General features: G+C 64.7%; 3 protein-coding genes across 11 annotated transcripts; 2 read left to right on the top strand and 1 right to left on the bottom strand.

The window, feature by feature from the left end:
• The first annotated feature begins 274 nt into the window (after positions 1 to 274).
• MXRA8 (matrix remodeling associated 8) lies at positions 275 to 4,745 on the top strand. Its single transcript, XM_019712153.2, has 10 exons — positions 275 to 386; positions 1,479 to 1,502; positions 1,618 to 1,923; positions 2,009 to 2,110; positions 2,266 to 2,736; positions 2,973 to 3,131; positions 3,312 to 3,351; positions 3,433 to 3,509; positions 3,625 to 3,705; positions 3,925 to 4,745. Exons 1-10 carry the CDS (start codon positions 338 to 340, stop codon positions 3,948 to 3,950), a joined length of 1,335 nt encoding a protein of 444 aa, XP_019567712.1. The 5' UTR covers positions 275 to 337; the 3' UTR covers positions 3,951 to 4,745.
• Positions 4,746 to 7,602: 2,857 nt separating this feature from the next.
• DVL1 (dishevelled segment polarity protein 1) lies at positions 7,603 to 19,804 on the top strand. 6 transcript variants are annotated; one of them, XM_019712094.2, is made up of 16 exons: positions 7,603 to 7,912; positions 13,054 to 13,123; positions 13,310 to 13,431; positions 13,695 to 13,798; positions 14,051 to 14,189; positions 14,930 to 15,023; positions 15,123 to 15,192; positions 15,297 to 15,436; positions 15,512 to 15,588; positions 15,660 to 15,727; positions 15,866 to 16,018; positions 16,589 to 16,720; positions 16,800 to 16,967; positions 17,049 to 17,255; positions 17,919 to 17,957; positions 18,470 to 18,609. In XM_019712094.2, the coding sequence occupies exons 1-15, from the start codon at positions 7,743 to 7,745 to the stop codon at positions 17,927 to 17,929; spliced, it is 1,725 nt and encodes a 574-aa protein (XP_019567653.2). In that variant the 5' UTR covers positions 7,603 to 7,742; the 3' UTR covers positions 17,930 to 17,957; positions 18,470 to 18,609. The 6 variants fall into 6 exon arrangements, with proteins under 6 accessions (XP_019567653.2, XP_019567651.2, XP_019567652.2 ...); XM_019712092.2 differs by lacking the exon at positions 17,919 to 17,957 and having other exon boundaries at positions 18,470 to 19,804; XM_019712093.2 differs by lacking the exon at positions 17,919 to 17,957 and having other exon boundaries at positions 15,866 to 15,943; positions 18,470 to 19,804.
• Positions 19,766 to 25,137, bottom strand: TAS1R3 (taste 1 receptor member 3). Of its 4 annotated transcripts, XM_074334304.1 has the most exons (8): positions 24,803 to 25,137; positions 23,855 to 23,948; positions 23,531 to 23,663; positions 23,138 to 23,438; positions 22,270 to 23,049; positions 21,973 to 22,176; positions 21,709 to 21,829; positions 19,766 to 21,569 (listed from the first exon to the last, which is right to left on the bottom strand). In XM_074334304.1, the coding sequence occupies exons 3-8, from the start codon at positions 23,629 to 23,631 to the stop codon at positions 20,608 to 20,610; spliced, it is 2,469 nt and encodes an 822-aa protein (XP_074190405.1). In that variant the 5' UTR covers positions 23,632 to 23,663; positions 23,855 to 23,948; positions 24,803 to 25,137; the 3' UTR covers positions 19,766 to 20,607. The 4 variants fall into 4 exon arrangements, with proteins under 4 accessions (XP_074190405.1, XP_074190407.1, XP_019567648.2 ...); XM_074334306.1 differs by having other exon boundaries at positions 23,138 to 23,454; positions 23,855 to 25,137; XM_019712089.2 differs by having other exon boundaries at positions 21,709 to 21,826; positions 23,531 to 25,137.
• Between the last annotated feature and the right edge of the window lie 24 nt (positions 25,138 to 25,161).

Here is a 25,161-nt window from a genome sequence, read left to right on the forward strand (position 1 = left end):
ACCATGCCCTAAGGCCCTGCTGCCCTCCCTCTGAGGGCTGGGCTATTGCCCCCTCTCCAGGACGCGAGGCAGAGAGGGGTCCAGTCTTTGCTCAGACTCTCCTACTGTTTGGGACACAGTGGCCACGGCCCTCCCCCTCCTCATCAGGCCGGCCAAGGATGGGGGAGGCCTAGGGGCCGGGCAGGAGCCGAGGGGGCGGTCTGCAGACTGTCGACCGGCCCAGGGCTCCGTGATGTCATGGCGGGTGCTAAGGAGGGGGAGGGGGCCGGCTGTTTTTCTGGAGAGTTAGAGCTGGAGTGAGACAAAGCAAGGCCGGCAGGCTGGGCTGGCGGGCGCCATGGAGCTGCGGTCCCAAGTCCTGCTCTGGAAACTTGTGCTCCTGCAGAGTGAGTTGGGGTGGGGGTGGGGGCAGGAGGCGCAAGCCGCGAGTGGGTCCAAGTGAGTTTGCATTTTAGGCAAATCCGCCTGTCTGAGCTGAGCCCAGAGGGGTGGGATGCCACGGCTGGGAAGGGGACGGCTGTGGGGGGGCCTCAGAGGGAACAGCTCAGGATGAGTTCTGGGGCCCCCAGGACCCAGGAGGCTGTGAGTTTTGCAGATGTCCTCCAGAGCCAGAGGCCAAGAAAGCCAAGCTGAGACAGAGCTACTGGGGTCCCTCAGACCTGCTCCGGGAAGCCCCTGCTCCAGGAAGCCCCTCAGACCTGCGCTTCTCCCGGTTGTCGGGAGGGGAGTAGGTTGGGGATTGTGGGGGGCCTGGGAACTGTGAGGCTTGCAGGGTCTGTTCCAGTCCCCCCCAGGCTCCCAGGCCCCTGAGCCCGCCCCCAGGGCTGGACTGCTGACCCGGCACATTCTTTCTGTCCTGGGCACTCAGCCACATCTCTGGAGCAGGAACTTGGCTTGTGGGGTGGCAGATGGTGGGGTCATCCCCCACATCCAGCTTTCTTGTGCTTCAGACCAACGGGGCTACATCCCTGAGCACTGGGGTGGGGTGGGGCTCCAGCAGGTAGAGGACCATCAAGGGCTCAGGTGGGGTGGCCCTCAGCAGGTGAATTCCACACTGGGGATACACGTGCAGGAGCCCCCACAACCAGCCTCCCTCGGGCATCAGACTCTGGCAGCCTTGCTGCAGTGATGGTGATGGTGGCCACCATTCCTGAGGCTGGCCTTTGGTGACAAGCATGCATTCCAGAGCCGCCTGTGGGAGGTGCTAACCCTGGCCCTACCACTCACTTCCAAAAGGACAGGCTCTCCCTGCAGCCCAGCAGGTGGCTGTGAGGGTTAAGTGGGAGGCGTGCCTGCCTCAGGAGGGGCTACAGGAGACCCCACCTGTGTGCTCCTGGCTTCTTTGGCTTTATCTCCACTTCGTGGGTGTCATTAGCACCCACTTCAGGGAGAACCGAAGAAGGGACTAGGGGGCCAAGCCCCTCCCCTGTATGGGTGGCCCCCTACCCCGGTGTGACTCACTCTTCCTCTCCTTCTAGGCTCTGTGGTCCTTCTGTCTTCAGGTTAGTGAGCTCCCTCCCCTCGGAACCACGACAGATCCCTTCCCATCCGGCCAGCCCACCCTGTACCTGACCCCTTGGGTCCCACCCGTCCCCCAGTGACTCCCCTCCCCACCAGGGCCATCTGGGTCCTCGACAGCGGGCAGCTCCGTGGTGTCCGAGTCCGCAGTGAGCTGGGCAGCTGGCGCCCGCGCCCTGCTGCGCTGCCAGAGCCCGCGCATGGTATGGACGCAAGACCGGCTGCACGACCGCCAGCGCGTGGTGCACTGGGACCTCAGTGGCGGCCCCACCGGCGGCCCCGCGCGTCGACTTGTGGACATGTACTCGGCGGGCGAGCAGCGCGTGTACGAGCCGCGCGACCGCGGCCGCCTCCTGCTGTCGCCCTCCGCCTTCCACGACGGCAACTTCTCGCTGCTCATTCGCGGTATGGGACCTTGAACCGCGGTGGGGGCTCGGGGGCTGGGGCGGCAGCCGCGGAGCTCATGGTTGGTTTCCACGCGGGTGCGCAGCGGTCGGGGAGACAGACGAGGGGCTGTACACCTGTAACCTGCACCACCATTACTGCCACCTCTATGAAACCCTGGCCATCCGCCTGGAGGTCACTGACAACCGTGAGTGCGCCCCTCCCCCCCGGACTCCACCCCCGCCTGTCCTCACCTACCCCCGCCACCGTGGACGCCCCGCTCCTGACTCCCTCCCCCGATCCGCAGTCCTAGCTGCCCCCCCCCCCCCGCCCCTTCCCCCGCTGACCGACCTGCGCCCCCAGCCCGGGCCGCCGGCGCGCACTGGGACGGCGAGAAGGAGGTGCTGGTGGTGGAGCGCGGCGCGCCCGCGCTGCTGACTTGTGTGAACCGCGCTCACGTGTGGACCGACCGGCACCTGGAGGAGGCGCAGCAGGTGGTGCACTGGGACCGGCAGCCGCCCGGGGTCCCGCACGACCGCGCCGACCGCCTACTCGACCTGTACGCATCGGGCGAGCGCCGCGCCTACGGGCCACCCTTCTTGCGCGACCGCGTGGCGGTGGAGGCGGACGCTTTTGCGCGCGGCGACTTCTCGCTGCGCATCGACCAGCTGGAGCCGGCCGACGAGGGCACCTATTCCTGCCACCTGCATCACCACTACTGCGGCCTGCACGAGCGTCGCGTCTTCCACCTGAAAGTCACTGAACCGGCCCCCGAGCCGCCCCCGCGGGACTCCCCAGGCAACGGCTCCAGCCACAGCAGCGCCCCCGCCCCAGGTGCAGGAGGCCGCCTTGGGCGCCTGGGGACCGCCTAGGGGCTGGGAACGGCGAGGCCCGGCTCCTCTCTGTCCCCCATAGGGGACCTGGATGTTAGCAGAGGGGCGGGCCCCCCGGGCTGAGGCCGCCTGTCTTCCCGAGCCACGTGGCGAAGCAGGGGGGGCCTGGGTGGGGGTGCACCGGGTGATCCGCTGCCCAGCACGCTCCCTGACGCCACCCCTATACGGCCCTTGCAGACCCCACGCTAGCACGTGGCCGCAGCGTCATCAACGTCATCGTCCCGGAGAGTCGAGCACACTTCTTCCAGCAGCTGGGCTACGTGCTGGCCACCCTGCTGCTCTTCATCCTGCTGCTCATCACGGTTATCCTGGCCACGCGGCAGCGCCGCCGTGGAGGTGAGCCAGAGCCAGCGCCAGCGCCGGCGCAGCGGGACGCCAGCACTAGGAAGCCTTTCCGGATCGGAGGCGGGGCTTGGGGTGCGCTGCCTGAGCGGAGGGCCAGCAGGGGGCCCAATGAGTCTCGGTCAGAGCTGGGGAGGGGGCGATTGTACCCCCAACACGAGTCTCCCTCCCCAGGTTACGAATACTCAGACAAGAAGTCCGGGAAATCAAAGGGGTGAGTGCCCCCTCCTGGCTGTCCTAGGGGGCCAGGCCCCACCCCATCCGCCGCTCTAACCTCCCCCCACCTCCCCTCCAGGAAGGACGTGAACATGGCAGAGTTTGCTGTGATCACAGGGGACCAGGCGTTTTACAGGAGTGAGGATATCCAACTAGGTGAGGGCCTCCTACACACACACCAAGGCTCCGAGTGAGGTGCCTGGGCCTGGGCCTGGGCTGGGGGAGGTACATCTTGGGGTGGGGGGCTCACCCTACTCTCTCCCTGCACCAGATTACAAAAACAACATCCTGAAGGAAAGGGCTGAGCTGGCTCACAGCCCTCTGCCGGCTAAGAACATCGACTTGGACAGAGGTGAGTGGCTGGGAGGGTGACTGCCCCTGCCCATCAGAGCCAAGCCCATGCCCCTCTCCACCTACTCTCAGAAGGCACCAGCCAGCCCCACGGGCAGGAGTCCCCTGCCACCTGACTGCTGCAGAAACCCTGGGGTCATCCTGCCAGATGTCCGCCTTGTATTCGTCCTTACAATGGAGGGGCAGAGGGCAGCCACCCACCTGTTCCCTTGGTTTCCAGAATTCAGGAAGGAGTACTGCAAGTAAGGTGATTGGGGCTCCTGGCTGGCCGGCAGCTCCTGGCCAGCAGCACATCCTCCTGACTGACCATCATGCAGCTCACCTGGCCCTTTTGGCGGCTGGTCCCGCCCATCCTGGAACTTTGGCCTGGTCAGGTGCAAAGCAAGGCTGCCTCCAGACATCTCTCTAGGGAGCCACCCTCATCCTCCAAGCAACAGTGGGCTCCTGGGACCCTACCAAGCAGTGGGGCTGCACCCGCTGTGCAGGCACTCCCTGCTGGCCCTGACCCCCCCCCCCCACACACACACACACAACCTAGCCGTCAGCCTCTGCAGGCTTCTCCCCTATGGGAGAGCACTGCCTCTGCAGGGGCAGGCCAGGAGACACTATAGGAGCTGGGGTCAGCCTCAGGGCTGGCACGCCCCCCTTCTTCTCCCCTTCTTGTGGGGAGCTGCCCTACCCAGCCAGGCTGCCATCAGCTCTGCATGGGGACCTGAGGACTGCACACCCCCAGCCCTCGGTGCTGTGTCCGGCCACCTGGGGCTACCCTGGGGCCCTTTCTCTGCTTCCCAGCCTGCTCTAGCCTCCTTTCCAAAACGCTGTCTTGACAGTCACTGGGCTCCTTGTGACTTTTGGCCACTCCCTGGGCTGGAGTCTGGGGCTGGGTCATTTTTTGGCTTCTGTTTTATCTGAGGATGGGGGAGGGCTGATAATGGTTCTAAAGTGGCCTGTGTGGCCACTGCCAACACTCACATTTACTCCTCCTGGTAACTTGCTGCCTTCACAATAAAGACCATCCCTGGTTTTTAGACTTGGCCCACGTATACCTCTGCTGCTCCCTCTCTACCTCCAGGGCAGAGCTGGGCCATGGGACCCCAAAGCTGTCTTTCGCCTGAACTCCCACTCTCACTGCCCAGTTCTTAGAGTGGGGGTCTGGGTGCTGGTGTCCTTGGAAAAGAGGCGTCGCAGCCAGTTTCTCCGCACTTACTTTCAGGTCCTCTCCTGAGGGTTTGTCCAGACATGGGGGAGGGGCGCATGTTGGTGGACGTGGGGACAGAGGAGGGCAGTGTTAATTCAGTCCCCTGAGAAGCAGATGCCAAGATGGGACCGGATATGTGAAGATGCAGGTGGATGTAGCAGGAGGAGGCAGGTGACACCCCCGATGGAAGGGGTGGGAAGGGGCTATGGAAGGAGGAAGCCTGCGTCCTCAAGCCTGACCCCATCCTCCAGAGCCCTCCCAGGACAGCAGCAGGCAGGAAAGGGTGACTGTCACCCTATGTTGGAAAACCCTTGTATGAAGAGGCAGCAGCCACCCACACAGGTTGGCATCCAAGCTCCCACTTTGGGGAAATGAAAACCCTGGAGTCATTTTCATGAAGGCATAGTGTCAATAAAGTCACAAAAGGAAGTAAAGTCACCAGCTTTATTACTTAGTAGATCCCAGAAACAGGGGTGGGGGGTGAGTCGGGAGAAGGGCAGCCCTCCATCCCAGGTCACCAGCCAGCAGGAGAGGAGAGCAGGGTAGAAGCACCTCTTACCTACATGGTGCTTGGGGGGCGGTCACTAGTTTTTCACCAGCTCCACTCTTAGTGGTTATTTTAGAAGGTGCCTGGGAAAAGCCGGCCAGGAATTTAAGCTCGAGTCCTACTCTGAGTCCAGACTGGTGTGAGTAGGATTGTCACATGAAATACCGGGACAGCTACTCAAGTAGCTGTTTGCTCACGCCCTCTCTCCAAGGACCCACAGTGCCAAGGCAAGGAGGCAGGCTGGCCTGGGTGCTGTGGCTTGCTTGAGAATGTGCCTCCCTCCCAGCCCAGTGACTCCTGGCCCCACAATGGCTACCACTGCCACCGGGCAAGGTCTCTCCTGTAAGGGCTCCGGCTCTGTCCACAAACTCACCCCTCCTTGCAGAGCCTGGCCTGACCACAGCGGTATCAGCTGGGATTGGCTACCTGCTTCTCTCCTGTGACTTGGACTGTCAGGTGGGGGAGAGAAGCTCAGGGGCATCAGATGCCCTGAATCTGTGTGACCAGCAGCCATTTGTGTCTGGCCTGGGGAGTGCTGCTCTCCCGTGAGCTCTCAGGGCAGGCACTGTCTCCCTCTTTCCCTGGACACACAACAGAGAGTCATGGTGGACCCTCTGTCTAAGGCTGCCCTGCCTGGCTTCCTCAGATTACCTCCGGGCAAACCAAGACCGAAGGGAGAAGGCCCAGGCTTTGCAGAATGGATGCCAACCTCACAGAGCCCTGTCCGCTCTCCCCATCAGAGCCTAGGGGAATGGAGGGCAGAACCCCTGGCCTAGGCTGACCTGGGGTTGGTCCCCAGCCTGGGCTCAGGGACTTAGGTCCAAACTTTGGATCCTCCAGTCACTGGTGGACTGATGGGGTCTTTTCCTGCGGTGGCCCACTGCCTGAGATTGGTCATGATCAGGCAGATGGGCGAGTCCCAGGCTCCAGCCATCTTCAAGGTGGGTGCTGGGAAAGGGTCACAGGGCATCACAACCCCCCATCCCCATCACCTCGGGTCCCATCCTAGGGACGCTCCTCCTCTTGTCATTCGCCAGCGTAGGACTCCCTCTGGTGGCCTCCAGTCTTCCTCTTGGGGTACGGGGGAGGGAGAGCCACTCACCCCAGTGGAGGGCTTGATCCTTCACAGCCTGAAGGGCGTGGCTTCAGGTCTCTCTTGACCCATGGAGAATCCCAGGCTGATTTGATCGACAGCGGCCGGGAAAGAAAAAAATGCCATTACCTGCTACGAGAAGCACCATACCTGGGCACCTCTGTGCACACATTCGCGCACACAGCTGTGTGCTGACGCCTGTTGTCTTGGCATCACATACACCCGCACTCCTCACTCCACCTCCCATTCACTTGGCCCGTGTTTCTCTGAGCCCCCGTGGGTCCCAGAAGAGGGCGCGCGATGTCGGAGCTGGCGTGGGGGCGCAAAGCGACCAGGTGTCCTCGGATCCGGGAGGCGACACAAGTGTCCTCAGCTTCCTCCGAGGCCCCCTGAAGCCCGATGATGTGACCAGGAAGCTGTGACGAGGAAGCCTCCGGCCTCTGAGCACCCACAGACCCAGGAGCCCTTGCGAGGGGGTGGAGGGCCGGAACCCCGCCGAACGACACTCCCCGGAGGGCTCCCGGCGGGGCGGGGCGGGGGCGGGGGGGTTCCCTTCTGACAGCTGGGGGCGCGATGTGCAGGTGGGTCTCCACCCAACTCCTGCCCCGGGGGGGCGCACAGCAGCCCAGCGGGGCTGCGGCCCGCGAGTGTTGTGGTCGCCGCTGAACGCTCCGCCGCGGGGCTCGGCACTCGGGGAAAGCGCACCGGGGGGCCGCGCGCGGGTGCACGCACCTTGATCCCGTACACCGTGGTCCCACCCCCCGCGCACGCCCCGCCCCCCGCGCGTGCGCAGCCCCGCCCCGAGCCGCAGGCGGCCCGGTGACGTCAGGCGCCGCCGAGCTCTCGGGCGCCGCCGAGCTCTCGGGCGCCCCCCGCGGGCCGCGCGCTTAGTCGGGCGCCGGGCGGTCCCTGGAACTGTGCGGCCCGAGGGGGGCGGCGGGGCGCACGGACGCGGCCGGGCCTCGCGTGCTCCCTGCCTGCGTCCCCGGGCCAGGGGCGGATGGGCGGCCGCGGGCCGCGGGTTAGCAGCCGGAGCGCGCGCAGAGCCGGGGCGGCGGGGCGGGCGGGGCCGGGGTGGCCGGGCCGGGAGCGGCGGGCGGGCGGGGCGCAGGCCAGCGGCGGGGAGGCGCCCGCGTCCGAGCCCCGGGCCGGGCCTGAGCGCCGCGCAGGCCCCGCGCCCGCCGCCGCCGTCGCCGCGCCATGGCGGAGACCAAGATCATCTATCACATGGACGAGGAGGAGACGCCGTACCTGGTCAAGCTGCCCGTGGCGCCCGAGCGCGTCACGCTGGCCGACTTCAAGACCGTGCTCAGCAACCGGCCGGTGCACGCCTACAAATTCTTCTTCAAGTCCATGGACCAGGACTTCGGGTCAGTGGGCCGCGCGCGGGGTCCGCACTTGTCTGCGCACGGACAGGGCCTTAGGGATCCTGGGGCTGCGAATCGGGACGTGCCTTCGCGCCCCGATGTGCTGTGTGTCCACCTGTCTGCGCGCTGAGCTGGGGGGACGCATGGGCCCTGACTACCCCCAGCAGCCTGAGAGCGATGGACGGTCGTCTGGCGAGTGTCCTGGCGTCTCTACCCACCCTGGGCCTGGTCCTGTGTGCCTGAGTGTTTGTAACCCGCGGGTCAAGGTCTGTGTCCCAGAGCCTCCCTATAGTCCCACCTTGGCATCTTTCAGACTCAGGGCCCTGCTCCTTCCTGTGGAGGTCAGGTGCTTAAGGCTGACCTGGAGGGCTTGTGATTTATGGGGACTGGAGCCAGAGGTGTGTCACTGGGGAAAGGCTGGGCCCGGACTCCCAGCCACCCAGTGGGTACCCTAGTTAGAATGGGGGGAAAAGAGGAAATGAGGTGATTTAGGACAGGGGCACAGACCTGTCTGCTGGGATCTGCAGAAGTTTCTAGAAGCTCAAGAAGACTTCCGGCTCTCTAGGGTACTGCGGACAGGGCAGAGGTCAAGGGTCACTCTGCCAACCCCTGCCCTGGGGCTGCTTGCCCTTAGGCCTCTGTCCCTGCCGGGCCACACAGCACTTGGAGCAGCATCTGGGTCAGCATCCCTGGGTCCGCTGCCTGCCTGCCTTGGTGGCTGTCTGCTCAGGGGACTTCCCATTTGCACTGGGCTGGGCCTCTGGGACTGTGAGCACCAGAGCTAGAGGCCGCTGTCTGCTCCAGGCCTGACACAGCGCAGCCACCCGTAACCTGAGTCCCAGGCTCTGCAGTGCTGGGGAGGGGGCGCCCGAGGGCCCAGCAGGTGTGCCTGGCTGCCGTCAGGCGGCCAGGCGGCCAGGCAGCCAGGCAGCCATGCCCTTGTGTGTGGCTGCGTCTTGGGACTTTGACATTGAGGCCATTTCCTGGATTCTGTGGTTTGCATGGGCGCTGGGCAGCCCAGGTCAGGTGTGGCTGGTGCTACTCTGCAGCTCTCAGGGACCCAAGAGACATTTGGACGACTGAACTCTCTTGGGCCCCCCCTCCCCAAGGAGAGGCAGAGGGGAGGGTGTGTCCCTGGCAGGCTGGGAAGGCTGGACTCCCCTCCCCCTCCCTGCCCTGCCTGCTGGCCTTCCTGCTGGGCTCTGAAGGTGGGGCCCTGTGCTGGGGGGTCTGGTCCAGCCCTCCCTGCCCTCCTGGGCAGTCTCACGCAGTCCCTGCTCCTCTGGGTCTGGGTTGCTTTGACTGTGATTATTGGCTGTGTGAAAGGGGACATTTGTTTTTAACTTAGCTTATTATTTTAACAAAAGTTACCAAAGTCACACATGCTGTCTGTCACACACTGAAGCCAGCAGGGTGCTTGTGGTGCGGTAAGGTGTGTGCCCAGCCCCCCAGCTTGCTGCCCTCAGACCATGCTCTGGGTGCGTCCTGTGCGTCCTGAGAGGCCTGCTGCTTCTCTGGTGCCCGCTAGCCACTGTGGGTCGCCCATGAGCTGCAGAGACCCCCACGCACATGCACTCCCAGCGGAGGCTGTGCCTGTTGGGGGATTTGTAGGGCCTGTGAGTGTCCTGGCCAAGTAGGCAGGTGGACAGGCCAGTGTGGGTCTTGGAACAGGCCTCGAGTTCTTTAGACTTTCTGGAAATGGCTGGGATGTGGGAGGGAATAGGACTGGGTGGGAGGCAGTGGGCAGCTGTGAGGTCAGGTGGGCCAGCAGAGGGGATGGATTGGGGTGACACTGGAAGGGGCAGTGGGCAGACAGAATGGGGGAGGTTTACCTTGTTTTCTCCCTGGATCTCTGGCTGGTGGCCAGGTTGCCTCAGGAACGGGAGGACCCCCACAGCTGCCTCCTTTCTCTTCTCCCCTGAGATCTGTCTGCAGAGCTCCAAGTTCTAAATCCTATAGAGTCATTTATTCAGTGGGATAAACCCCCTCTTGGGGGTGTGACCCATTACTCATACTTATTGCAAAGGAAACCTAGGGGCCTTGTGGACGGAGTGGAGGTGGGGGGAGGGAGGGCAGCTCCCACTGGACTGGAGCAGTGCCCCCCACCCCATGACAGTGTGGCCTCAGATCAGGGGCTGTGAGCCTGGGCCTCTTGCTCTGGCCACCTCCACCCCACTGTGGGCTGTGCCCTGAGCTGCCTGAGCTTCTGTTCCTGCCCACAGCTGACCACCTGGTAAGGGAAGTGGGAGTCTGCGGTGGGGCCACGTGTGCTGGACCAGGACCCACTCCCCACCGGTGTCTTTGGTTAAGTGGGGTAGAGGGTCCTGCGCCCCCCTTTTCCCATGCAGGTCATGGCTGTTCTGACCCAGCAAAGCTGGGCAGGGTCTCTGGGCCTGTGCTGGGCTGGCCCTGAGCTGCGAGTGTGTGTTTGGTGAGTGGTGGTATAGGGAGGGGCCTGAGCCCAGTTCATGGGCTATGAGGTGGAAGGTGAGGGTGTTGGGCTCACTGCTCCCTCTCCCAGGGCTGCCGGGCTGGCCTTGGCACTTAGTTCTCCTGGCCGTGGCCCAGGCTACTCCATCTCTGGGCCACATGGCCTGTGGGCCCTGGCTGGTGCCGTGTGGGGATTGCGAGGCAGGGGGTGGGCGCTTGGCCTGGCTGAGTCTCCCTCTGCCTTCCGCAGCTCTGCCATCTGGGGTCAGTGGCCCCCGGAAGTGTTGGTCACCCCCCAGAGCTGTGGCAGGGTGTGGAGGACTGAGCCCCCTTGTCCTGGAGCCTGCAGCCTCTGAATCTGTGGAGGGCTCTTTGAGGAATTGGGGGACAGCCCCTCTTCCCCTGTTGTGTGCCAGCTCTCTCTGCCAACTCCCTGCTGTGTGGTGGTAGTGGGGGGTACCCTCTACCTCTGGGCACACACTTAGGGCCGTCCCACGGAGAAAGACTGGCCTGTGGAGTGCTGTGGCCGTGGGAGCCCCTCCGTCCTCCTGGGCCCTGGGCTGTGCTCAGCTCCAAGGGCCCTGCTCGGAGCAGATTCCTCACCAGGGCGAGTCTGCGGGGGTGGTGGGCGGGGCGGGGCGGCCACAAGTCTGAGGTTAACTGGGATTTTGCCAGGAATTCTGAGGTCGGGGCAAGATGCCACCAGAGGTGCCTGGGTGGCCTTCTCTGAGGGTCAGTGGAGACTGCTCCTGACGTCTGCTCTCCCACCCGGTGAGGCCGGCCCAGGAGGGAGCCTCAGAGTGGCTAGGAGTTCCCCCCGACCCCAAGCCGACCTTGTCCCTCCCCCAGGCTTCTAGGCCAAAAGTGGGCAGCGTCTTGCATCCCACGGAGAGCCTGTGCCCTTATCTTGGGGCTCTGACACCTGTCCCTGCGTCCGCTCTGTCCTGGCCTCGCGGGGCTGGGCCTGTGGTGCCCCCGTGCCCCACCCGCGGTGGAAGGCAGCACGCTCTGTTGTGTGGTGTGGGACGCGGGCTCTTCAGGCTGGGGGAGGAGCCGGGGAAGCAGGACCTCCGGGGCCTGCCTGGGGGGCTCAGCGGCCTCAGGCAGCCCTGGGTGATGGGTCATCTTGAGGCCTTGGCTGGGTGGAAGCAGGGGCTTGAGATGCTCCTGGGTGCCTGGGGGAGCCAGGCAGGCCCTGTGGCATGGGAGTTCGGGTTGCTCTTCTGGCCCCCTGTACGCGAGTCTGAAAGGACGGGAGCTAGGATATGGAAGGGAGGCTGCAGGTGGGGCCACCTGGGCTGTGTGGGGACCAGGGCCCTCCTGGGTCTCTGTGGCTGCCGTGACTCAGAGCTGGTGCTCTCAGCCCACTGGCCCCCTGTCTGTCAGCTGCAGCGGGCAGAGTCCCAGGTGTCCCCGGTCACCTCAGGTCTTCTGCGGTGACAAACTCGCGTGTCCTTGGCTGAGTTCTGGGTGGGGTCACGACCTGCCCTGGAAGCTCAGCTCTGCAGAGCTGTAGTGTGGACATGGGGTCTGCCCCTCCCAGGGGAGCGGGGGTCCTGAGAGGCAACCTTTTCTGCCGGTGAGGGTGTCCACCTTATTGGTGCATGCATGTGGGCTGGCCCTGGGAGGCGTCTAAGGGACTGCGCAGGAGCCTGGCGGGGGTCCTCTCCCCCAGGCTGGCCCTGTCTCTTCCATCCACTTTGGGGCCCCCTTCAGAGGCTCAGTTCCCTGGCCTTGCTCCCTGGCTGGGAGTGTGGGGTGCTGGCCAACTGAGGCTGCTTCCTGCCTGGTCTTCTGCCTCCCATTTCTCCGCTGACCCAAGTCTCAGGCTTGGAAATCCCCCTGTGCTGGGCAGGGCTGGGCTCCAGGGAGCAGGGTGTCACGGTCCCCTCCCGCTGCAGCCTCCAGGCCAGCCTGCCCTTCTTCTTGGGCCTCCAGGAGGCCACAGAGACACAGCCCCTCCACAGCTGCTCCTGTGAGTTGTGCTGGGTGCTGACCCCCCCCCCTTGAACCTGAAACCTGGACCCCCACAGCTGTTGCTCACCCCAGGGTCGTCAGTCTGCTTCCCAGGCAGGGAGCCTGGCCCTGTGCATCCTGCCTTCTCTACCCCGCATGCCCACCTGACCAGGGCACCTTTAGGAACCTGAGCTGCGCTGGGCAGTGACCTCTGGGGCTAACTTCTCAGGGGGCCCAGCTGTCCTCCCAGGTCTTGAGTTGAGCTGGTATAGCCCATGGGGGTCTGCTTGTCTCCCTGGCTGGGCAGGTGGCCTGCCCTCAGAGTGTGTGTGTGTGCGTGTGTGTGTGTCCGTGTGCTGTGCCATCTTGGCCTCCCTGTGTCCGTGGGGTCTGACAGCCCTCGCATCTATGCTCAGGCCTGCTCTGGGCCAGGGGTGGCACAGAGCCGGACACAGCCACCCCCCACGGATCCACCCCGTGGGGCACACAGCACACAGCAAGGGTGCTAGAGGCAGCGACACCCCAGTGCTAGAGGGTCGGGGGTCTGGACCCCCTCAACGGGCCCTCAGGAGGATGCTGAGGGTCCCTAGGAAGAGAACGGGCTGGGCAGGGGCAGGCATACAGACTGCCTTCTGGGCATGTGGCCGGGTGCCCTGGTGTGGCACACACCTTGCACAAGGGTTGGGGGCTTATCTCCAGAGCCCACTGGTGGGAGTGGGCTCCAGTGAAGGTGGTCTCATGGTGGTGTCTGCCTGCAGGGTGGTGAAAGAGGAGATCTCGGCCGATAATGCCAGGCTGCCCTGCTTCAACGGCCGCGTGGTCTCCTGGGTGAGTCTGTGGGACATTGGCACAGGGCACTCAGCCAGGGTGGGGATGGTTCCAGAGTTGCAGGGGGGCTGGGCTCAGGCGAGCTGGGTGTGAGTGGGAGGGGGCTGGTCACCTGAGCCCTGGGCGCCCTGCGAGGGGTGGCCTAGAGGCTGCAGGGCATCACTGAGCCATCGTTCTCCTCCGCAGCTGGTCCTGGCTGAGGGTGCACACTCAGACGCAGGGTCTCAGGCCACTGATGGCCACACAGACCTGCCCCCACCACTTGAGCGGATGGGCGGCATTGGGGACTCCCGGCCCCCCTCTTTCCAGTAAGAACTCAGGGGGACTGAGCCCAGTGGTCCTGAGGGGCCCCTGCCAAGACCTGTTGGGGGGTTGGGCAGTTGAGCAGGGACTCATGGTCAGTAGATACTGGTCAGCAGAGAGGGCAGGCCGAGAGGCCCAGACTAGACGGGGGTGGAAGAGGGCCTCTGCAGAATCAGGGTACACCAGGCAAGGGGAGGGGAGGGACTGAGAGGGCATCCCAGGCATCGGGGGGGGCTGGCATGCCAAACCCCCCTTCTCATCGGAATAGCCCAAATGTGGCCAGCAGCCGTGACGGGATGGACAACGAGACCGGCACAGAGTCCACGGTCAGCCACCGGCGGGAGCGAGCACGGCGTCGGAACCGCGAGGAGGGTGAGAGGCCACGCCCCAGACCCCCAGGCCCCACGGCACAGCCCAGGTCTCTGCTGATCCTGAGTTACTGCCTCAGCCCAGTGGGGGTCTCTGGGGAGCGGTCCCAGGCCCAACTTCCTGGACCCCAGTGACCCCCAGCAATACCACGGTCACCCTGCCAGCGCCCAGGTCAACAGGTGCTTGAGGATGCACAGGCCACCCATGACCTCCAGGGAACCCCAGGGTTGACTCCCCTCCCTGCTGTCCCCACAGCTGCCCGGACCAATGGGCACCCGAGGGGGGACCGGCGTAGGGACCTGGGGCTGCCCCCTGACAGTGCGTCCACCGTGCTGAGCAGTGAACTTGAGTCCAGCAGCTTTATCGACTCAGATGAGGACGACAACACGAGCCGGTGTGTGTGCGTGGGTGTGAGCAAGTGGGTGTGTGGGTATGCAAGTGGGTGTGCAGGCATGTGTGTGCAAGTGTGTGTGTGTGCAAGTGGGCATGTGGGCGTGGGTTGCAAGCTGGCTTGTGGGCGTGGGTGTGTGCAAGTGGGCATGTGGGTGCAATTGGGCATGTGGGCATGTGTGCAAGCGGTCATGTGGGCATGGGTGTGTGGATGTCCTGGGTGCGCATGTGTGAATAGATGTGCATGTACACAGGGTGGGGCAAGTGTGCATATGTGCATAGGTGTGTACTGGTGTATGCACAGGTGTGTGCATGTGCAGGTGTGGCAGGTGTGTGCGCACGAGGGCGTGCATGCACAGGTGTGCGTGCATGTTGTGTGGTGTGCACAGGTGCATGTGTGCCTGTCCGTGTGCATGCTGTGCACACGAGTGTGTGCCAGTGCAGCTAGCCATGTTGCTTACCCTGTGTTTGTGTCCGTGTTTGCCTGAGAGTAGTGACCCCCCCCACCCCTGTAGGTGTGGGGTTTGCTGCGTGTCACGTGTGCGGGGTGGTGTGTGTGTACAACCAGGAGCAGAACCTCGTCCTGAGCAAACTGCCCAGGCCCCCCCCCTCCCCCGCAGCACCTCTGGTACCCGTCCCGCCGCCCCCAGTGTCCTGATTCTGTGAAGGGGGTGAGGGCGCCTGTTCTCTCGCCTCACCTCAGTCCTGCAGCTTCACGCCTGTCTCCCGACTCCTTGTCTCCAGGCTGAGCAGCTCTACCGAGCAAAGCACCTCCTCCCGGCTCATCCGGAAGCACAAGCGGCGGCGGCGGAAGCAGCGCATGCGGCACACGGACCGCGTAGGTAGCGGTAGCGGCCGCGCGTGGGTGGGGTCTGCGCTTCTGCCCACCCGCCCGCCAGTGCCTTCCTGCCGCCGCTCACCTGGCATCACTCCACAGGCCTCGTCCTTCAGCAGCATCACGGACTCCACTATGTCCTTGAACATTATCACTGTCACCCTCAACATGGGTGAGGCTCCAGCGGGGTCGCTGGGGGGGCGGGCCCTGGTAGGGTTGGGGGGGCCCTCCGTGGGTGGGGCCATGGGTGGGGCTGCTCACCGCACCCCCCAACAGAGAGGCACCACTTCCTGGGCATCAGTATCGTGGGCCAGAGCAACGACCGCGGGGACGGTGGCATCTACATTGGCTCCATCATGAAAGGCGGGGCTGTGGCTGCCGACGGCCGCATCGAGCCAGGGGACATGCTGCTGCAGGTGCGGGCCTGGCGGAGCCCCTGGGGGGCGGAGAGGTCAGCACCCGCCCACCATGCTGAAGCCCTCCCCTCACAGGTGAACGACGTCAACTTTGAGAACATGAGCAACGACGACGCCGTGCGGGTGCTGCGGGAAATTGTGTCCCAGACAGGGTGAGTCATGGGGGGCCGGGGGCGGGCCCATGGGGCCTCGCCCATGTGACCTGCCCCTTCCCACCTTGCAGGCCCATCAGCCTCACCGTGGCCAAGTGCTGGGACCCGACCCCCCGGAGCTACTTCACTGTCCCACGGGGTGAGTGACCCCATGGGCTGATGGGTGGGGGATGGGGGCCCCCAGCCCAGCTGAAGGGCTTCTCTCCTCTGTGCCCTGTGCTCCGCTTCCTCTCCGACCGTCTGTCGGTCCATCTGTTGCCACATGGTGGCCGCCCAGCTGACCCGGTTCGGCCCATTGACCCTGCTGCCTGGCTGTCACACACCGCGGCGCTGACCGGAGCCCTGCCCCGCTACGGTACGAGCCCCTGCTCCAGCGCCATCACACGCACCAGCTCCTCCTCACTAACCAGCTCTGTGCCCGGCGCTCCACGTAAGTGGCAGCTCATGAGTTTAGGGAACTGAGGCACCAGGGCCCAGGACAGGCCGACAGGCCCACCCGGCAGGGTCACACTCGAGGGCCATCCCAGCCTCAGGGCTCGTGCTGCTGCCAGGCCCATGCGTGCAGACGCAGTGCCGACAGAGTGCTCATTTTCTGTGTGGTGGGGGTGGAAGGTGCCTGGGGGGCCGGCCAGCCCTGGGGTCCCTGCCCGGGACTCTGCTGTGCCAGGAGTGGGGAGAAGCAGGTGCATGCAGGGGGCCCTCACCCTGCTTGGCTGCCGCTAACATGACTAACAGCCCCAGCTGGTTGGGGCAGGGAGGGGAAGAGGCTGATCTCACAGGCTCTGGGCCGTGGGTGGGGCAGCCTCACCGTGGTTTGGGCCCAAGGTCCGGTTGGGGAAGGAGACCAATGTCACCCCCTCCCCTTCGGCCCCCCAGCCCTGGGTTTCATCAGGCGGTGGACGGGCTGTGGTCACCCGGCCTCTAGGGGGTGTCGCAGGCAGGCGGGTGGCTGCCCTGAGCCCTCCTCCCACGCCGGCTGAGGCGGGGCTGTGCCTTGCAGAGCTGGAGGAGGCGGCACTGACAGTGAAGAGTGACATGGGTGTCGTGGTCCGGGCCATGCAGCTGCCGGACTCCGGCCTGGAGATTCGTGACCGCATGTGGCTAAAGATCACCATTGCCAACGCCGTCATCGGTGCGTGCCTGCTAGAGCGTGGGGTGGGGGGCGGGCAGCGGCCGTGGCGGCTCTGGGCCTGACACGTGCCTCTGGCCAGGGGCCGACGTGGTGGACTGGCTGTACACCCACGTGGACGGCTTCAAGGAGCGGCGGGAGGCACGCAAATACGCTAGCAGCATGCTGAAACGGGGTTTCCTGCGGCACACGGTGAACAAGGTCACCTTCTCTGAGCAGTGCTACTACGTCTTTGGGGACCTGTGCAGCAGTGAGTGGGGGACTACGGGGTGGGGCCCCGGGTGGGCCGTTTGCCCTCCCCACACCCTCACCCACCCTCCCCTTCTGCCAGATCTCGCAGCCTTGAACCTCAACAGCGGTTCCAGCGGGGCCTCAGATCAGGACACGCTGGCCCCGCTGCCTCACCCGGCCCCCCCCTGGGCCCTGGGCCAGGGCTACCCCTACCAGTACGCAGGGCCCCCGCCCTGCTTCCCGCCCGCGTACCAGGACCCCGGCTTCAGCTACGGCAGCGGCAGTGCTGGCAGTCAGCAGAGTGAAGGTGAGAGCCCGTGATGCCCAGCCCCACCGTCCCCACCGCCTGGCTCTGCCCTGTGTGCCACTCCCTCCCCCCCACCCTGTGCACTCCCGCCTGCTCTGTGCTCAGGCCCTGGGTGGCTGCCTTTGGAAGGGGTGAGTGCTTGAGGGAATGGGGAGAAGGAACGTGGAGGCTGTGGTGGTTGTGGGGGGCTGATGTCCCAGCGTGGCAGAGGCAGGAGGCCAGGAGATGCTGTGGGGAAGTGCAGTGGTCTGGTGAGGGTGCGGCAGAGGGGCCCCAGGATACAGTGGTCGGACAGCTTCGCCCTGGCACCTGCAGCACAGCAGGGAGCCAGGGGAGGACAGCTTCACACATGACCACATCCCCACACTAGGATGTGTGGGGAGCTGAGGGGAGAGCCCGGGAGGCTCCCTGAGGAGAAGCCCTGGCCCAAGGCTGAGCGGGGCTCAGTGAGAATAGTGGGCGGGTGCCCACCGGGTCTAGGGACAGGTCAGGCAGCTGGCCCAGTGGACTTGTGCAGGAGAGCGGGTCGGAGGGCAGCGGTGCCTGAGGGGAAGTTGTGTTGGGCGCCTGTGGAGCCTGGACAGGTCCAGCTGGTGGCGGGCAAGGGTGCTGGGCTGGACCTGCTGTGTAACTCATGCTATCCCTTGCTTTGTGCTGAGCAAGCCTTAGACTGAAGGACTAGCGGAATGGACCTCGGGGCCGGTAAGCCAGGGTCCTGCCCGGTGTCCCTCTCGGCATGTCCCCAGTCAGCCAGCGTCCTTGGGTTCCCAACGCTTCCTGAGAACCCAGGACAGGGCTGAGCCGAGTGGTTGGCCAGGGCCCTGGGGTCCAATGGAAGGTGGGTCTTTGGGTGGGGTCCCAGGATGGCCGACGGGAGCGCCGGCACACAGGCCCTTCATGGGTTCCTGTTTCTCAGCTGTGAGACCAGGCCCTCGGTGCGGGCATTGGGGTGAGGTGTGGGGGCATCACGCTGGCTCCGAGCGTCCCCGCCTGCCTGCCACTGTCCCCCAGCCCCCCCCCCCGCCTGCTGCAGCTGCTCCTGCGTGTCTGGGAGGGCCATCCATGCCCTCATGTCTGCATGGCTGCCCCCTCCCACCCCCAGCCCGGCTTGGGACACCAGGTTCTGCCTCTGTGCCCTGGCAGTGGTCAGTCGTCCTGGAAAAGGCAAGGCCTGGCACTGATCATCTATTCCTCTCTCCTCTTCTCCACCCCAGGAAGCAAAAGCAGCGGGTCCACCCGGAGTGCAGGCGGGAGCAGCCGGCGTGCCCTGGGCCGAGAGGAGCATCGGGGGGTTGGGGCTGGGGGCAGTGGCAGCGAGTCGGACCACATAGCCCCAAGCAGAGCAGGTGGCAGCAGCTGGCGGGAGCGTCCAGCTAGCCAGCTGAGCCGTGGCAGCAGCCCACATAGCCAGGCCTCGGCCGCCGCCCCGGGACTCCCCCCACTGCACCCCCTGACAAAGGCGTACTCAGTGGTGGGTGGGCCCCCTGGGGGGCCGCCTGTCCGGGAGCTGGCCGCTGTGCCCCCAGAACTGACAGGTAGCCGCCAGTCCTTCCAGAAGGCCATGGGGAACCCCTGTGAGTTTTTTGTGGACATCATGTGACTGAGGAGAGCGTGCCTTCAGCCCCGCCGGGCCGTGGGGGAGTTGGTGGTTCTGTCCCTCCTGCAGGAGGGCACTTGTCTTAGCGCTGGCCGTCCTGGGTCAGCCTGTGCTTCCATGTGCACGAGGGGCCATGCTGTGGGGTTTGGGGCTGGACAGTGTGGGAGCAGGCTGGAGGGGAGGGCTGAGGGCAGCCCAGACCACCCAGGCCTGGGCTCAGCGGCCTGTTCGCTCCTGGTCAGAGCAGCTGTGTCCACGCAGACCCTATGAGGGTGCTTCTGTCTCTGCTTATACAGGTCTGACCTGTCTCCTGTGGCATGCGCCTCAGGGACCCCCAATCACCACAGAGCTGTACACAGGGCCCCAGACCAAGCTGAGAGGTGGCTGCTGGGCCTGGGTCCCACTTGTCACCCAGTTCTAAGACCCCACCCATTGTGCCAGACGGGGCTTCTCGGGGGTGGAATTGGGGCCCCTGGACCCCTCCATAGCTTCCCATGGTAGGGGTATAATTTATTTATTTATTGCTTGGCCTGTGTCCTCTGGAGGAGGTGGTAGCCAAGTCAGCCTCCAAACACAAACCTGGCTGGAGCAGTTTGCATGTCCCCCCACCGCTGGGTCAGTGAGTGCAGGGACAGCTTGTATGTGCAGGTGTGTGGGAAGGTCCGTGAGCAGGAGACGGCATGTTTCAGCCAGCGGGAGGGGTGGCACACGACCCTGAGGGGTGAAGGCACAGATGCAGACAGCTGCTGCAGGGGTGGGTCTGGGGGAGAGGGGCGGCCAGCCCGCCCTTCCTTGCTGCCCACCTACACACGCCGCTTCCTTCCCAGTGTCTGGCCTGCACATGTCTGCGCTATAGATACTGGATCAAGTCAGAGTATCGTCTGGATAGTTAATAGAGCTGCTTCTGTGGAAATGCTATTTTAAACACTAAAAAGCATTTAATTTTATGGGACCAACGTGTGGCCTGTATCTCTTTTCTCCTGCCCGGCTGCCTGAGATTGGGACGTAGGGGCCATCCAGCTTTTCCAGGGTCTGGCCAGGTGCTGTCCTCTGGGTCCCAGCTCAGCGACAAGGCTCTAACCCGGTGCGGGCCGCCTGCAAGGGCCTGGCGGGAAGTCTTCTGTCCGTGGTGCTGGCTCCTGGCTCCAGGGGTCTTGGCGGCTGGCGCTGGCCTTGGTGCTGATCCCCCGCCCCCGCTTGGGCTCTGTCCGCGGTGCTGGCGGTGGGCTGACCCCGTTCTACCCGGTCAGGGATGGAGGAGGCTGGGTGCCCCGTTCTCCCTCAGCAGGCCTCTGCCCTGCACTGGGGCCCATGGTCAGGGCAGCTATAACCCACTCACCAGCCCCCCACTCCAGTGATGATGGGAGCGGTGTTGGGTGGGGGAACCCAGGCATAGCCCAGCCAGGTGAGTGACACCTAGCTTGGCCTTCAAGTGGGGCCAAGGGGGCTGGCTGGGGGCTTCGCATGAGCTTGGTATGGGCTGCAGGGCAGCCCTCTAGAGGCCTTTTTCCAGCTGCGGCCCCTGGGCAGGTCTTGCCTTGGACAAGGACAGCCTGACTCTGGGGCTGAGGCCCCACGTGCACACTGCATGCCTGGGGTCATTGTCAGGTCAAGGTCAGCAAACAGCCTGGGGTCAGAATCTACAGGTGGGGATCTCAGGAGTCGGGTGCAGTCTGTAGGTCACTGCATAGGGACTTGGTTTGGGGTCTTCTCAATGAGGTCTGGGTTCACTGGGTCAGGTCTCCAGGTCAAGGGTCACTCGTTTTTGCTCTGAGTCTCTTCATCCCCACTGCCACCCCGCTCTCTGGCACCACCAGCACCCCCTCCCAGGAAGAACTCAGGGGTGTTGCATTCTGGCCGCCACAGCAGCAGGTAGCACCTGGGCAGGTGGAAGGTGACCAGGATTCCCAGGGCACAAAGGAGGCTCGCGCCCATCTGCACAGCCGGCTGGTAAGCCACATGCACGTTGGCAAAGAGGGGCACAAAGGAGACCCAGGTGACAAAGTAGGCCAGCATGGCAAAGGTGAGGCCACGGGCACCATTGTAGCAGCCAGGCCGGGTCTGCACCAGGAAGGTGCCCAGGAAGCAGAGGGAGGCCAGCATGACGTTGGTGGCATGCACCACGCCAAAGCTGACCCAGGAGCGCACGCGACAGTGCACTAGTGCCTCCGTGGGCAGCACCTGCCAGTCTGTCACCACCTCTGGCGGGAAGGCCACCAGGTACCAGGTGCACAGTGCCACCTCCACCAGCATGGCGAGCAGCATCGCCAGCCAGGCCCAGGGCCCCTGCAGGTGGCCACGCAGCTGACCCGCCCAGCTGGGCGGCAGCTCCGACTCCATGAAGATCTCGGCCGCCTGCAGGAGGAGCGTGCTGAGGCAGCCGGTGAGCGGGAGGTGAAGCAGCGGCTGCTGGGCCAGGCAGCTGGCACGGCCGGGCCGGCCAGGGAACAGGAGGACACTGAGGCAGACGAGGCCCAGGCAGGCCAGGCCAAAGCAGGCCCGCAGGCCGCCCGAGGCCTGAACCAGTGGGCTGTCCCGATGCCGGACAAATAGCCCCAGGGCTGCCAGCACCAGGCCCAGAGTCAGGCCCAGAAGCACGAGCAGCAGCAGCACGGACGGCTCCCCCCACGCCAGGAACCTGGGTCTGCGGGGGAAGCAGTGCAGGCTCCGGGCTGGGGACCACTTGTCCTGGTCACACTGGGTGCAGAAGAGATCTTCTGGTATGGGAGGAGAGAGGATGCTGGGGGAATGGCCTCCGGGACCCTCTCTAGGCTCCTGACACTGTGAGTCCCCTCCTCCACTCCTGCTTCAGCTTGTGTGGCCTGCAGGGGAGGGGCTCACCTGGGAGGGCCTCACCTGGGTTGCGCAGGTAACTGCCTGCCTTGCAGTCCACACAGTCATAGCAACAGGAGTGGAAACCTTTCACACGGCGTACCTGGCCCTTCTTGCATCTCCATGAGCACTGGGACACTGGCTTCTGGCACAGAGACCTCAGGACTCAGGCTTTGCTCTATTGTGTACCTGCCCAGGACCTGGGAACACCCCCTAGGTGGGGCCAGAGCTTGCTCCAGGCTGTGGGGGAGCCTGTGTGCTACTGGGGACACACAGCCCGGCACTCACCTCGTTCCTGGGTGTGTGCCACCACATCTGGGAGGGCAGCAACTGCAGGCGGCCATTGAAGGTACCCACAGTGCGTAGCTCGGGCGTCTGGTCCTGCCACACCCACAGCTTCAGGTCATAATCCATGTCCACGTTCCCACTGGTGTCAAACCGCATTGCCTGGCCATGCGCTCGGAAGCTCAGGTTGTACATGTTCTCTAGGAGCTGACGGCAGGGTGGGTGGTGGTCAGGACACGCGACCTCTAGCCCACCCCCCACCCCGATGCCGTTCCTCCAGGGCACAAACAGGGGCCTCACCTGCCAGGGCCGCACGGGCTCCCGCACTGGGCAGCCCGAGGCAGTGCACAGCAGCGTGTTGTGCAGGGCCTGGGCTACGCCGTATACGGCTGCATATGCTGCGAAGATCTGGGGGTGCAGCAGACTGGCAGACAGGTTCTCCAGCGTGATGTGGTCACACTGGGGACAGCGCGGCCCCAGTATGTGCTCCTCCAGGCCTGGCTGCTCAGCGTCCAGCGAGGCGCAGAAGGCAGGGTCAGCAGCCAGGGCCAGGCGGGTCTGCACGTAGGACGCGAACGCCGGCATCGGGGTGCCCCGTTGCAGGAAGCCGAGCACGGTGCCCACCTGGGCCATGCCAGGCAGACTCATGACCAGGTCCGAGGTCAGCCAGGCCTCGCTGGCCACCCACACCTTGGGCGAGAGCCCGCAGTGGATGCTGTAGCTGAAGAGGGTGCGGGCGGCATGGGCAGAGGAGAACAGCACCACCACCTGTACGCCAGCGCGGCTCACGTGGCTCAGCAGCCCCTGCACGGCGCCCGGCTGCAGGTGGGGGGTGTGGGGCGGCACCAGGCCCTCGTGCGCGATGCAGATGCCCCGCGTACTGGCCAGGCTGGAGAACAGGCGCAGGCCCTGCCGGCCGTACGTGTCGTCGCTGCCCAGGGCAGCCACCCAGCTCCACTGCAGCTCCTGCAGCAGCTCCACCACGGCGGCCACCTGCACCCGGTCGCTGGGCACCGTGCGGAAGAAGGATGGGAACGTCTCCCGGTTGCTCAGCAGGTCCACGCTGGCGCCGTAGCTCACCTGCAGTGGCCGGGGGTGCATCCTGACATGGGGGCTTCTGTGGGTAGGGCTGGTGAGGGGTGGGGATGCAAGCAGAGGTGGGTCGCACCTGGGGCATGAGGAAGAAACCGAAGAACTTGCCGGTGACGAAGGCGAGCTCGGAGGAGTGGGGCCCGATGATGGCCAGCACACGGGGCTGGTACCGCGTGTAGTCGCAGTAGGCGGCCACGTCATGTCCGCCTGCCTTGGCCATAAACATGAGGCTGGGCTTCATGGCCACCACAGGCTCCAAGCATGTGTCGAAGAGGTCATAGCCCAGGCGCAGCCCGGGCAGCAGGGTGGACCCTCTGTTGATCTCCTCCACGGCCATCTTCACGGCCAGTGCCCAGAGCAGGCCATGCGACGAGAACCTGGGGCCACACAGGGCTGCAGGTGGCCAGCATCTCATCCCAGTTCTGGGGCACCCCACCGACCCCCCACTTGGTCACCCCGGCCGCCCTACCTGGTGCATTTGGTGGTGTTGGGCTGTGTCCTGTTGCTGAGATCTGCATCCTCGGTCGAGCCCAGGGGGAAGAGCCCGCCTAGCACGTAGTCCCCTTGCATCCTCAGCTGCCGGGACAGGCACAATGGAGCCCCTGCCCCAAAGCCGAGGAGAGCTGTGAGGCCCAGGAGAGCCGTGAGGCCCAGGAGAGCCAGGCCTGACATGGCAGGTGGCAGCTTCTGGCAGGGATGGCGAATGGGCAAGCCAGGTGGGGGACCCAGGTATGGTGAGTTGGGGCAGGGAGGGGTGGAGGATTTGCTTAGCAAAACTCTCACCTGTCCTCACCTGCTAGTCTGGGGGCCTCTGGAGATGTCTTTACTTTCCTGGGCCCATGGGTTTCCACACATCAGATTCTGTTATCCTGATGCCACCAAACTCTCTAGCCAACAGTGACCGAGGCAGGCTCTGAGCGGCCACTGACCATGACCTTGTGACCCACCCATGCCCAAGACTTGTAGCACCCACCCCATTCCTGGAGAGGAGGAGGGACACCCAGGACTTTTCTGCCAGAGGGTCCTGGGATCTCCAGCTGCCTGTGGGAGGGGCGTGGAGGTGCCAGTGCCCTGGAACCCCTTCTCTCCAGCCCTGGGGCGGCACTGTCAGCCGTCAGGAGGCAACTGTAGGAGTGGCTCCATCTGCAGGCCCAGGGGGCAGACCGAGGGGCTGTGTCCACAGGCCGGCACACCAGCCAGGATGACAGTGGACAGCGGCCAGCCTGGCCTTCATCCTACTGCTGGGGTGGGGGCGTGACCTCCCAGCCTGCCTGGGAACAGTGTACCTGGGGGGTCTGGGCCATTTCTCCACCAGAGGCCTGAGACCTGGCAGTTTCGGGAGCCCTGTGGCTGGCTGTGCCCTACTGGGCCTGGGTCCCCGACACAGCAGGTGCCTCCCTATGGGGAGACAGAGCTCACAGCTGGGCCTGCATGCAAACGAGGGGAGGCCGTAAGCAAATGCAGCCAGGGCAACAGGTGTGCAGTGGGGGCTGGCTGCAGTTCCTGCTTCGCCTCCAGGTGCTGGGGACCTGACTCCTCCGGCCTGCGGGCCTGCCGGGCACCGTGCACCCTGGGGAAGCTGGTGACGCCCCAGGGTGGGGGCTCTGGGCATGTCAACCGGCAAGCCTGGCAGACATTTACAGGGCAGGGGACCCGGTGCTTGTCCATCCCCACTGCCTGCCGTGCGGAGCCCTCACTGCACGCACACGTGGAACACCCACGTGCCCGTGTGCAGGCTCACCTGTGCAGCCTTCACTCTAAGATCTGTGTGCACCCCAGGATGTTCTCCCAGGCAAGTTCTTTACAGTCACTGGCCTTTGCTGGCACCACACAGGGCTCTGGTCTCGGCTGGGTATGGAGCACAGGAGCAGAGCCTGGCGTGGACACTATTCGAGCCAGACACTGGGCAGAGTGTGAGATGACCCTTCCTGACATACCACTCTTGTGGCACAGGGCAGCCCATCCATCTCTGGCTGCAGCCTGGGCATATGTCTTCCCACAGAGCATATGGCTGGCCTTCCAACCCAGCCCCTGGGGTGACTCATGTCTGTTTTCTCACCTGTAAACGGGGTAATTACATGGATCTCAGCAGGGGCTAGG

This window comes from Rhinolophus sinicus, linkage group LG06 (genome assembly GCF_036562045.2).
Source record: "Rhinolophus sinicus isolate RSC01 linkage group LG06, ASM3656204v1, whole genome shotgun sequence".
NCBI lineage: Eukaryota > Metazoa > Chordata > Mammalia > Chiroptera > Rhinolophidae > Rhinolophus > Rhinolophus sinicus.

Excerpts from the sequence above, each read along its gene's own strand:
- MXRA8 (XM_019712153.2), top strand. The coding sequence starts at position 338 with ATGGAGCTGCGGTCCCAAGTCCTGCTCTGGAAACTTGTGCTCCTGCAG. Across the intron at positions 387-1,478 it reads GAAACTTGTGCTCCTGCAGA|GCTCTGTGGTCCTTCTGTCT; the intron begins GTGAGTTGGGGT and ends CTCTCCTTCTAG. Across the intron at positions 3,352-3,432 it reads AAGTCCGGGAAATCAAAGGG|GAAGGACGTGAACATGGCAG; the intron begins GTGAGTGCCCCC and ends CCTCCCCTCCAG.
- DVL1 (XM_074334307.1), top strand. The coding sequence starts at position 7,743 with ATGGCGGAGACCAAGATCATCTATCACATGGACGAGGAGGAGACGCCG. Across the intron at positions 13,432-13,694 it reads TCCCGGCCCCCCTCTTTCCA|CCCAAATGTGGCCAGCAGCC; the intron begins GTAAGAACTCAG and ends TCATCGGAATAG. Across the intron at positions 13,799-14,050 it reads GCGTCGGAACCGCGAGGAGG|CTGCCCGGACCAATGGGCAC; the intron begins GTGAGAGGCCAC and ends CTGTCCCCACAG.
- TAS1R3 (XM_019712088.2), bottom strand. The coding sequence starts at position 23,733 with ATGTCAGGCCTGGCTCTCCTGGGCCTCACGGCTCTCCTGGGCCTCACA. Across the intron at positions 23,439-23,530 it reads AACACCACCAAATGCACCAG|GTTCTCGTCGCATGGCCTGC; the intron begins GTAGGGCGGCCG and ends GTGTGGCCCCAG. Across the intron at positions 21,830-21,972 it reads GGCACACACCCAGGAACGAG|AAGCCAGTGTCCCAGTGCTC; the intron begins GTGAGTGCCGGG and ends TCTCTGTGCCAG.